This window comes from Cariama cristata, unplaced genomic scaffold (genome assembly GCF_000690535.1).
Source record: "Cariama cristata isolate BGI_N322 unplaced genomic scaffold, ASM69053v1 scaffold7247, whole genome shotgun sequence".
Taxonomy (NCBI): domain Eukaryota; kingdom Metazoa; phylum Chordata; class Aves; order Cariamiformes; family Cariamidae; genus Cariama; species Cariama cristata.
Window position 1 is genome coordinate 70973 of NW_009628303.1, and position 12779 is coordinate 83751.

At 36.0% G+C, this 12779-nt stretch overlaps 1 protein-coding gene across 1 annotated transcript in view; it reads right to left on the reverse strand.

Moving 5' to 3' along the window:
• Positions 1 to 12779, reverse strand: part of NIPBL (Nipped-B homolog (Drosophila)) — a 101471-nt gene that overhangs the window by 70863 nt on the left and 17829 nt on the right. The window contains 1 exon segment of the mRNA XM_009704754.1: positions 2797 to 3429. Within this exon segment, the coding sequence (XP_009703056.1) occupies positions 2797 to 3429 (633 nt within the window).

Genomic DNA, 12779 nt, shown 5'->3' on the forward strand with positions numbered 1-12779 from the left:
CAAAATCTCTGTCTCTCCTCTGGAATAAACAGTTCGAGCACACTACTGGTTCCAAGACTCATGAAGAACAAGTCATATCGAATCAAAGTCTTACTGTTAAAAAGAAAGCACCTGAAAACCTTTGATAAAGCATAGTACTATAGAGATTTCACATCTGAAAAAAAGGACAGAAGAGACCACTACTTTTCTACCAAAATTTGCGAGAACAATTCTACTCAAAGTAATTTCATAGAATCATTATGGTTGGAAGAGACCTCAAAGATCAAGTCCAAACGTATACCCGATGCCAAATTTATGGAAGACAGCAACATACGCCTATAGAAAAAGTGTAGTGTGACTGCAACATGTATTTCCATGCCTTGATTACAAAAGCAGCAAAGATGCTTTCATGCAGATTTTCGCAAGTGCCAGCATCTTGTGTAAGTTCTGTAGAGGGACACTTGCCATTGTAAAGCATCAGCTAGCACTACACATTCCCCCTCTAATTAGACCAAGTACTTGCTATGATGACACTATTTTCTTGACATAATGTGATCTGAAGTTGCAGTATATGTATGAATGACAGGCTTTTGTATAAATACAGTAAGCAGCTTTGCAAAAATGAATGACATAATTAGGAGTTATTGGATATGTTTCTAACAGACCTACTCCCTTAGGAACAATAGAGGAAGCTTCCTCCTGCAGTCACATCAAACCAAACAGCTGTAACTAGAACAACCCCAGAGTGTATCAACTTGTAGACAGAGTACAAACTTAAAAGCAGCAGCAAAAGGATTACCAAAAAATTAAGAACCTTATTCCTCCGAAGTAACAGCTTTTCAGGAAATCTGACCCAAGACTGCTAAAAATCCTTCTATTCAATACTATTCATTCATGGCTGAAACCTCAGCAGTTAAAGTGAAAAGAGCGCGGTCTAACGTAGGGGCAACTTACCACCAGTGAATAAATGGTGATCATTTGTCCCAATATAAGGCAGCAACTCTTGCGCCTGATTCATAGCAATTGCAGGAACTCAGGAAGAACTGAGACCTGCCAGACGATGCAGGTAGAAGGGAAGCATAGGGTTGGAATCCTTATTTGGGAAGATGGTTATCGAGCAGTGGTGAAGGGGAGAGATCACATTGTATAAAAATCACTCCTTTCTCCAAAAGAAACAATCAGAGTCTGCCCGCGGCTATGTCATTATGGTAAACAAACTTTACAACTAATGCTCAACGTTTCCTGAAAGCCTGAACAAAAGAGAAAGTGTATTTCAGTCTTGCCCTAAGTGTTTGAAGGCTGCTCCAATGCATTTTTTCAGATGCTTCTCAGCTAAAACATGCTGGAGATTCTACTTGAACTCTGCAGATATAACAGTAGCTTTTGAAGTATTATCAGGCAAACCACAAGCTCTTCATCAATAAATTTAAAATTAGGAGAAGATATTTAAGCAAAGTAACAAATTCTCCATTCATTAAATTAAAATTAAAAATGATAGAGATCTCTTTTGTAGTGAGCACACATTTTCTCCATATATTCACAAACAACGTTTCTTAAAAAGACTTGATTTAGTTACCAAATAAGAAACATCTAAGAAGTTAAACCTTTTAGTAATTGAAACAACCACATTTACAAACAAATTCTCTCTCTCTCCCCCACTCCACAGTCTTTAAAAATAGAAAAAAAAATTTTGAACAGGGAGAAAATTTGTGCTCTCTCTGCTGGTTAAAGACACTAACTGTACATAAATTCAGTTGCATCCATGCAAGTATGTCCAAAATTGATCATTTTCACCTATGAACTTTCAAAATCACAATTTGCGTGGTTTTCCACTCCGCAAGATTTTTCTTGGGAGTATCTAATAAATTAGCACTATACTATAGAAGATTTTTTCCTCAGAAATTAAACACAGTGCAGAGGAAGCTTTTGAAAAATACTTATGTTAACCTATCACTATCTAATTTATAAAATACATCTTATCTTCAAGATTTTCTTGTGGGCTTTGCATCTGTTTTTGAAATTTCTGAAACCTAAGACCTTCAAACCAGTTAGCAATAGGAAAAAAATCAAATCAAACCAAAAAAAACCCAAAGAGGATAGATTCAATGAAATTGGTTAAGACAACCAGTACAGCTACTGAAGTGAACACATTTCAGAAGCTCATCTGGTTCTGTGCTAGAGATCATATAGATGTATGATAGTTCTCTAAAGCTCATAATGCCTACATAATGGTGAATATCCAGTTGAACAAACATTAGAGACAACATAGTAGTATATATTACCCAATCATTACACTGCCTTTAAAAGAACAGATGTGATTTTAGTCTAACACCTCCTTCACCTTAAGTTCAAACGGGAATACGAATAGAAATGAGATAAAAGAGTCTTCCTGTATTTCCTTGAATTAGGCAATAAGGGTAGTTAATTAATAATTCAACTAGCAAAACTTATTACAAATTTTGACTTATGTTGCTGCTGGGATTTTAGAAACTATAAACAACATCAATTGTACTTCATTCAGTCTCATGGTTCAAAGTAAGAGTAGCTTAAAAAGAATTCTGAAACATAAGAACTTCACTTTCCATCCATCAAGACCCCAAATAAAGAATACCAGAATTTAAAAATATGCATATATGAGAGATTACAGTTCATTGTTGGAGGGGAATGGAGATGAATGTCACCGAAGAACCTACACTGAGCAAACAGAACTATGTGACAATGACAGGAAGGTTTTTATATATATATGGGGTTTATATGCATATATATATATATATTCATATAATATATATAGTGTATACACACACACAATCCTTTTACCTTTATCTTGCACTTCTTTTGAAAATCGCTCCCTTTCAATAGCTGATTCCCGTTCTATCCGCTCAATTTCAGCCAATGCATCCAATTCTACTTCATCATATGACGTTATAGTTCCTTGTTGCGAAACCTGTTGCTGTGTCTGTACCACAGGAGTTTGAGGTTGTTTTGCAGCAACTGAAGTGTTCTGTTGTAAAACAGGCACTTGCTGTGCCTGAAGGAAAGCTGTCTGTTCGTGCTGCGGCAAACACTGAGCAGCGTTTAGTGGGCGGTTAACATCCTGTGGAGTAACGGGTGTTTTAGAAGTCTGTCCTGGGTACTGCACATTAAAAGGAATATCACCCTCTGACACACTGCTGTTTTCCAAACCAGAAAGCATATCATCCTGCTGGTCCATATCCGAAGATCTTACACGAGAGAGTCTTAATGTAAGCTTAGTGGAGTCCTTGGAAGGAGAACTAATGATATCATACATTGCAGCTTTTTCAGTCTGGTCTTTTTCATCCTTGCCTAACTTCATTTTCTTTTGTTTCTTTTGCTTTCTTTCTGGAGAATCTAACAATATGTCTGGGGGAACATCTCTAGGTGATGAATAAGGTGGAGGCTGAGATTGTTGGATTAAAGGTTGTCTTGATCCTAGAATAATAATTCAGAAAAACTGAACAGTTATGTTGTTTCATGTTTATATAAAAACACACTAAATATAACCTACATAATTTTAATGTGTATTTCTACATATATCTGTGTTCACAAAAGGTCTAAACAAGATTGGTAGGAAGCACATCATTCCTAGATCAAGATGCAATCCAGGTAGTTGCAGTGTATTTCCTAGGAATTTTAGCAGTCCACTGCAGGTAGAGAAGGGATTTCAGAGAAGACGGAACAAAAAAAACCACCACCAAAAAAGACTAAATAAAAATAGTACCTGCAGGTTCAGAGTATCAACTATTACAAAATGGTCAATGAAAGCAAGTTGACTACAGAAAAAGAAAAGATCAGAAAGATTCCAATAAGGTTCAGTGATGAAGATTTAAGGATCAGTGTATAGGCATTAGCCATTTCAGCCATATTATTTTTAATTAAAAAAAAAAAAAAATCAAAACATATACAACCTCCTTCACTTCGATTCTGACAGTTCATCTGCAACTTTTTTCTCTAATTTTATTTTAGGTAAACTCATTCCAACCTCCCCCAATCATTACTATCTAGAAAACAGCAATTGTCTTAAGGCATTTTTCTACCATTCCCTGCCTTATCACCCCATCTTTTTTTTTTTTTTTTAAATGTATGCATTTTTACTTCTACATGCACTTATTCCAGGCTTTGAGTGTATCTACAGAAATTTTTAAAAGAGGACATTTTTAATTAAAACCATTCTCCAATTAATCACATTTAAATTTTTTGTTCCTCAAATTAAACCAGCTCCCCATAACTGTTAGCCCAGCAAAAAGCTTTGAAAAACAGAGAAGCTTTTCAACCTGTCCCAATTATAATTTTGAGCTGTAATTTTTGGCCTAAAAAGGAATACGGGGGTGAGGGGTGGGGAGAAAAGTCTATTGGCTAGACCAATAGGGCCAGCCTCCTCTTGTTAAAGCAAACATTTATCAGATTCCATTCATCCACTGGGCAATACTGATCTTCAGAAAGCAGTGACTGAGATTATTATTAGTCATTCTGGTTCAGGTCATCATAGGTCAGTACTTCTAACAATCAAAATCTAATTGGAATACAGGTCCCTATGTGCTTCATTCAAGAAACACCACTAAACAAGAAAGCAGCTTTATTCTGCAGCTTAAATTCCTACCAGATATTTTAAGAAATATTAAGAATCATTAAGCTATGTACTGACCTGAAAAAAAGAACGGATACCTCTAGCAAAGCTTCAATTCACATGAAAGGTGTGCCTTTACCGATGACTTCTTTGCACACACTGCTATATTTATTTTGTCTCCCTAGTACATTCTGTGAGAAGTCCTGTAACTTCTGTATGTAGAGAGCAGGGTATGAAATGGGTTTATCTTACCCTTTCTTGACCATCAGCAACAGCTCCATATTCTGTCAATAACATCCACAACGCTGGGAAGCCCTGTTTTGAATCATCCTGATTCTCAAGATCTTTCCACTACTGCACTTTCCCTCCTCAAATTAGATACCACACTCAACCACCAGTACTGAAGTCCTGGCTACACCCTATGAAGATCTCTCACTTGCTTTTCACCACAGATTCCTACTCTTATGATGCCCTCCCCCCCCACAGTTACTGTATCTTTTGGTAATTTACAAGATTGTCTTAGTGTAATGTACAGCAGAAATCATTAGCTACTGATTTCTCTTATGGTAATGACTACCACTCAGGAAATAAAAGCTGCATTTTTATTTCTACAAATATTAGAGGCAGCTCAAAACTTTTCAGAGGGATCCTACTAACATCTTACTCTTCAATTACCTCTTCAATGAGTAATTCTGAAGTTGCAACAATGGAACATTTACTGTTTTTCAGTTACACTTCAAACAGAGGACAGATTTGATTCTCCCTTGTCCTAAACTTTTAAGTAAATATGACAAGATGGTATTGATTTGCTATTAATTTTGAATTTGTCACGCTGAAAAATAACACTGCAGCAACAGATAAGGCGATTCTTTTTATCTTCGGGTAGACTTGAGGAGATCAGAAGGATTTCAGTGCATTCCATTGAACATAGTATCCAGTAAACAAAGAAACAAAAAGTAAAGTTTTCCCTGTCCTAGGCAGCACTACAAATAGGTATTTGAGAGTATCTTCCTCCTGAAGGAAATTCTTGAAAGGTATTGATAGTAAGGGCTATAAGCTGCATTTTAAAGGTGTTGATAATAAGGCCTTTAAGCTGCATTTTAAGAGCATCTGTTGTGGCAATAACTTCACAGATTTCTAAGATGTCTAACAGTGGTTAAGCCTCTGGGAACAAGGAGGCTTAGAAGCTACAATGCCTATGTATTAAGGTGAAAAGAAACCAAAAAAGGTGAAGTATTCTTGAACAGTTTCAGTCTACCACAGACTTTAGCAGTTTTGAATAGGTATCACACATTGAACATGTACCACATTCTGTTGGACAATTAGACTTTAGACAAAACATCACCCACTATACAGAGATAGTTCTGCCTGTTACTGCTGAAGTCAGTCTGGAGTATTCCCTATGGGAGAAAGCTTGAGCCCCTATATGCCTGAGAACAAAGCTCTTAGAAGACTTGTTGATAACATAAGAAACGTTTTTGTGGAAAGAATATACAGACAGACAGTTATGATCTGTTTGCTGAACCAGTTAAGACTCCAAGGTTGAGAAAGTTTGTTCTACAAAATGCTGTCAATGTAGTACATGACATGATGATCTTTGGGAATTAACCGAATTTCAGTATATTCTTTTAAAACAGAGAAATACGTAGGCAGCTTTTGAGTCTAAATCTAGGGTTGTGCAGTAATTGAGGAGAAAAAAAAAAGCTGACTTTCTGTAGTTGATCTTCCACAGTATCAGTAAAAGAACATTGTGCAATCTCTTTTTATATGGCAGGAATATGTAAAACTTGGGAGATAAAAAGAGATTCTACACTGATTTGGGAAGGTCATTGTATCATTACTGAATAGCAAATACTGATGTTCAACCAGATAATACCAATTGTAGCAGAGAAGCAGGTAACATCAATAGGAAATAACATCTCCACAGAGAACAAATACACCCATCAACAATACCCCCACAGTCTTTTGGTAACAGTCCTCCTGACCACCCATGATAATTCTGGCACTGGTTCTCTATATTAATTAGTTTTCCTACTGTTTCCTAGTGGTAGATGGCACTGAGTGGGATAGAAATTTTATCCACTGCTGTGGCAATTTGTGAACACCTTTTTTTCTGTGACTCTTGACTGCTTTCTTATCAAATCCTTTATAATGCAAGCAATTATAAAATGCATTGCATTGACAGTGATTTAGCCTTCTTAAAAACGTAAAGGTTCAAAACAACTTCTTGTTTGTTTACACCTGGAATAGCTTTCCTTGCTTATTATGCATCAGTTACTTGGTTGGCAAACAAATATGCTTCTGTCCAGGAGACTGCACACATCACTGACATCTCCGTCTTATGTTTTTTGTCTGCACACTTTCTAACCACATCACAGTACTCGCATCTTACTTAAGCACTCACGATACTTTCTCTGATCATCTCTAAGCCTCTTCAGAGAAAAGGCCACTTGCCTTTCAAAGCTGATGCACCAGTCACAACACCGATGACATTCATTGTTGTGATGCACGTGGTTAAAAAACAACTACCAGGAACTTAGGATTCACATATTTTAGAGAATTTTAAAGAATTATCAGCTTTCCACTTGCACAACAATTTCCAAAGGGTCCCTCAAAACAGTGTCTTCGTATGTCTTTAACTCCTTTGCTGGTTAACGTACCCAGATGTTGAAAGTCTTTCACCCATTCTACATCCTACGCATGAAAGTTGGAAAAAATTGCTAGTGAACAAATGAAGACTAACATCTAATATTTGGTTCATAGCACATTGGAGAGAAACTTCATGAACACTGAAGTGCTATGCCTTTTTAAATCCATAGCAAAGTGATTCTCGAGACTCCAGGAACATTATTTATGCGGGTATCAAATTGTTGTACAAACTTGGGACACAGCATTCTAGAATTTTACTGGAAAAGTGTTTGGAAAGAGAAGCTTTAAGGAATGCATATGTGCTACATGCAGATTATTAGGCTTCACATCTGAGTAATTGTACTGTGAGTAAGTCCCTAAAGGCAGAAGTTGGAGAAGGAGAAACGAACCAGAGCATCCATATTGTACCCATACCGATGTTTGTCTGTTGGAACAGCTATGAACCTGGTGATGACAGAACCTGAGGAACACACTAGTGCCAAAAGATTTTAAGAGACTGCAGTTACAACGTGTACATGGAAGTATCTAATTTTTTTAATCAAATATGATCGTATTTACCACTTTCACATAAATAGAATATTTTCATGAAAATGGGATCAGACAAGTTTACCTTGGAACTCTGGCTAAATCAATCGTGGAATTAGTAATAACAATCTCAAGAACTTATGCCTCCAGCTGACTCAAAAAGGGAAAAACAGTCCCTTCAAAAGTACGGTAAAGGACTGCCCAGTGTATTATACATAGTCTGCATGATTTAAGTACGTAATAGAGGAACAATTTCTCTGTAAGGATTGAGATAATAATAAAGAGGTAGTATTTCAAAGTGAATTTGTTAAGAATAAGTACTATGAAATCAAAATAATTTTATTCTGTAAAGCAGTAGGTCTTAAGGATTAAAGAGAACTGAGCACCAAATCTGGACTTTAGCATGGCTTTCTACATAGCTTCTCGTAACAATTTCACTAACAAGCTGAGGAAGTATGATCTAGATAAAAATACTGTAAGATTGCAGTATACCCTGTTGCAAAATTGTGTTCATAGACTATCAGTTGTTCTTGGTAAAAAAGGATGAAGGGAGAAGGTGAAGAAATGCAGTTTTCCAAAGCATTGTCTTAAGAACAGTAGTTTAAAATATTTGTCATTAATAACTTCTCATGTAACTGATTTAGAGAGTATTTTATTAATCTAAAGATCGTAACAGCTTTTGGTGTTGCGCCTTTGAGAGCAAGGTCCACAACTGCTTTTTAAAACCGAATAAAAAAATTACAGTTTTCTTGACTAATTGGAGTAACATTTTGAAACAAAAGAAACTCAGTAAGAAGTACAAACTTTTTATTCATCTGAGAAAGAGCAATTGTAACAACATGAGAGGAAGACAGATAAGCTCTACAGAAAGACAGCAATATGTTTAAAACAACTTGCAATATGAATCCAAGTTATCAGCAAAGAGCAGCTACACTCTCATATATAGCAGTTGTATCATACAAAGTCATCTACAGTACTTTTCTGACTACTCCTAATTCTAAGTCTTCAAATACAGTTGTATCTACCACTTAGGACAGTACAACATCAAGACAAATGCAGACCAACCAGAATTCAGATAAAAACATGAAAGACAATTACAAGCTCAGAAATGATGACTTATGTAAAGATGATAGAAAGAAACCGTGATGTTCAGTCTGTAGAAGATTAGATTACTGCAAGACATGATAACATTCTTTGAGATACAAACGACTGGCATAAAAAAAGGATATGAATTGTTTTTCCTTGCCCACTGGAAAGAAGTCAAGAGGTGTCCTGCCTAACTGCAACAAAAATGATTCAGGCTAAGCATTAGGAGAAAAGTTTTCTGGCACTAAGAATTTGAACAGGTTGCATACCAAGAGTAAAGCAATACCATTACTGACATTTTAACAAAAAAGAATAGATGGAAGTTACTGGGAATGATACTGGTACAGGTCATCCAACATGAGGGTAAGAAGATGGGAAGCCCTCAAGTCCTTGCCTGCTGGATTTTCTAAACCCACAAAATCTTCCTCTGGAAACCTTCCTGAGTTTTGTACTAGATATAAAGAAATTATTACTTATTTTGATTAACAGACAATGTTGATATTCCTTTTTCAAAGAGCATAACTTAATTTAAAATTCAAACTTAAAAGGATAGTATATGAGACAGACAAAGAAGAATATACATTTGGGAGATTTTTAGGGACAGACTGTATTCACTTTCCACATATTATTTCAATAGTTGTCAAGGAAGAGTCCCACCACTTTCTCAAGAGCTTCAAATGCCTCATGAAAAACTCAGCTTTGGCTGTTCTGGCTTAGAACTACTGTGTTCAGAAGCATCCTTGTATAAAAAAATAAGACTTGAAGAAAGAAACAAGAATGAATGTTTATTTTAGCCCTGTCAGAAAAAAATCTTTGAATAGATTTCTTTCACCTTTCTTTTGAAGGACAGAGGGCGAGATGATAACTTTTCTTAATAAGTACGTTTGAGAGCACTGAAGTCTGTACTACAGATTTGATCAGATCCCTAACTCTTGCCACCCACTACACATTCAGAGACGAAGTACAGAGGAATCTCTCTGGAGAAGTCCTATAAATCTCTAAGAAAATAAAAGTAATCTTTCCAAATTATTCAGAAAACAATGAAATATCCATTAACAATTTCTGCAGGGAATACACCTTATTTCTGGAAAAGAGTGCAAAATTGCATAGTTTCATAAGGGTTGTTGCTAGTCCTTACAGATGTTTTCCCAGGAGTTTAGAAAACAGTACGGAAACAGGACTGTAAATAATATGAACTCTTCTATTTGGAAAGTAAGGGACTAAAAACATTGCAGAAAGCTTTCCTTTACACAGATTTTTAGAAGTTATCTTTTAAAAAAGTAAAAACCTTTTTCTGAGGTTCCAGAGCAGTGGGAAAGTAGAACAAATGGATAAAGGATTTTGATGAGTAATCAGTCTTGGGTAATGGAACCCACAGAATATTTTATGAGATCAACAAAAGGAAAATACTCTATGTTAATTCTTCATAGATGAATTAATAGAAATTATTTTTTTAAGAAAGTAGATGTGGTAACAGATGATAGCATGAAAGTAGAGCCATTATTCTGTTTGCATAGCTAAAAATATAAAATTTACATAAAAAAGAAAGGATAAAGACCAGCCTAGAACTTCTGGATGAAACTTCAGCTGCCCTGGTACCTTTACTGGAACAGAAGTGAACCACAGATTTCTGTAACAGAGAAATTTTACTCCACTAAGTAAGTGAATAACCAACCAAAACAACAAATGTAACTTCTGCCATCTCTCAAGTATTTGTCTAAATTGCAAACAAACCTTCTTCCTTGTTCAGATTCCATCAAAGCACTACATGCAGTCCTAAAATAATTCAAGACTGTGCAATCACATTCTCCAAGTCTTCAGAAGTCCTTGCTACTTCCACATCAAAAGTACAGAAACACAGTCTGTATCCACAACTTCAGTAATTGCTTCAAGTTTCTATGTTATATAAGAAAGCTTAGATATTATAACATCCTTCCTGAGGTCTCTCTCTGGACTGATGATGTCTAGCGCCATTCTTTTTGCCCACTGAAATGAACAATGAAGTATTTTGCCGATTTTCTTTATGAAAGTTTGCAACCTGTCAACAAAACTTTCAAGGACTAATGAGAGTAGCAACAAAAAGTTCAGCATAGATACTTGCTGTTTGTTCATCACTGGAAAATTTACAACTTTCACTGCGAATCATAAGCAAAAAACTCACTGTCAGGGATCTCATGTTCTAAATAACACTGTAATTATCCACATCTCTTCCATATATTTCTAAAATACGAGACTAGAAGTAAATGTCTGGCAAGATTCTTTCAGCATCAAGAACTCGTCCTCTCAATCAGGGTTCATTAATCTATTTTAAAAGGCAAAATGGTAGCACCATTAGTATTTCAGTTGTGTGCTTTATCAATGGGAAAAGTACAGCTAACATACAGGTAAATAAATCAAAAAGCTTCTCCTGTACTTTTTCAGTCCCTCTAATGCTGAAATATTACAATCTGAACTGTACAATCAGATTATTTTCAGAAATAACCCAAAAAGGCATCCCTTCAAAACGTGGTTTGAGACAGCCAATTGAAACAGCAGCAAATTCACGCAAAAAAATAATTCAAATAACCTTCTGGCTGAGTGGTAATCATGTATCTGAGTAGAAGTAGCTTAGATTCACAATGTTGTTAAACTGATATGGTCGACAAAGAGAGAAAAACCACCACATTTAAGTCTTCACCGTTTACACAAGTCTAACAAGTCATCTAGCACAAGACCTCCTGAAATACTAATGCTGCTGGCATGCTATATATGTACTTCTCACTTGCCACTTGAGCCACATTTCTTCTATCCCTGTTTAACACAGTATATGCCTACAGAAGATTAACCACAGAGATCATTTAATAGCCACAGGATCACAGGATAATTCAGTCAGGGGACCTCAGGAGGTCTTTAGTCCATCCTCATGCTCACAAAGCAGAGTAAGCAAGGCCACATTATGCAGGGCTTTACCCACCCTGATCCTGAAAACCTCAAATAGAAAATTCAGATTCTCTGGGCAACCTTTTCCAATGCTCAACTGTCCTGATAGTAAAAAAGTTTTTCCTTAGACCTAGTTACAACCTCCCATTTTAATTGAAGTCCATTGTATTTCATCTTTCCTACACAACACTGAAAAGCCTGATTCAAGTCTTCCTGATAATCTCTTCATAGGTATGGGAAGGCTGCTCTAAGGTCCACCCCTGTCGAAGATGTCTGTTATCCAGGCTGCACATGGCCAATACCTTGACCTTCTCTGGAATGTCCCCCATCTCCTATTCTCCCTCTCCACCCAACCTCACCATCCAGAAAGACTTAATTTTGTTTCAGGGCTAAAGAGAAGAAAGCACTGTTGCATCTTTCTACTATTGCCATGTAAATATATAAACACTGAAAAATTAAATTAGCAAGAATATGCCCAAACCCCTGCCTTGCTAAGTCTCATGTATCTCAGTCATTGCTTCTTAGGGGTAATATTGAAAACAGCAGTATGCATTCCAGATTTTAGCATAAAGAATTATTTTGAGCAGATTTATTTTCTGTGCCCTGTCAACTGACTGACAGTTCACCCTATTCCTTCTCCACAGCTAAGATTTTCAGGCTTCATTTATGCTATATGTATTGAGTTCATTGAACTACTTTTAATTTCATGTCCTTAAAATTTCATGATTGCAATTAAGACAAGCATTGCAAGTTAAAACATTTTTGAGCTGGTTAATTCGAGTTCAATACTCGTAATGCTGCCTTTAAACCATTTCTTATGTAAAGCAACTGAAACCATTCTTATAAAGAATTTAATCCTCATATTGGAAAGGATTTTAAATCCTTCTGTCCTCCAAGAATTTGAGCTTTGTTTTGAAGGATGATTAATCAGTTTTCAGACCTTCAGAAATTTCTTCTGGATCAGGGCTCAAAATAATTTTGTATCCAAAATACAATTACATACTCTCTAATAGTATTTGAATACAGAAGTCAGCAG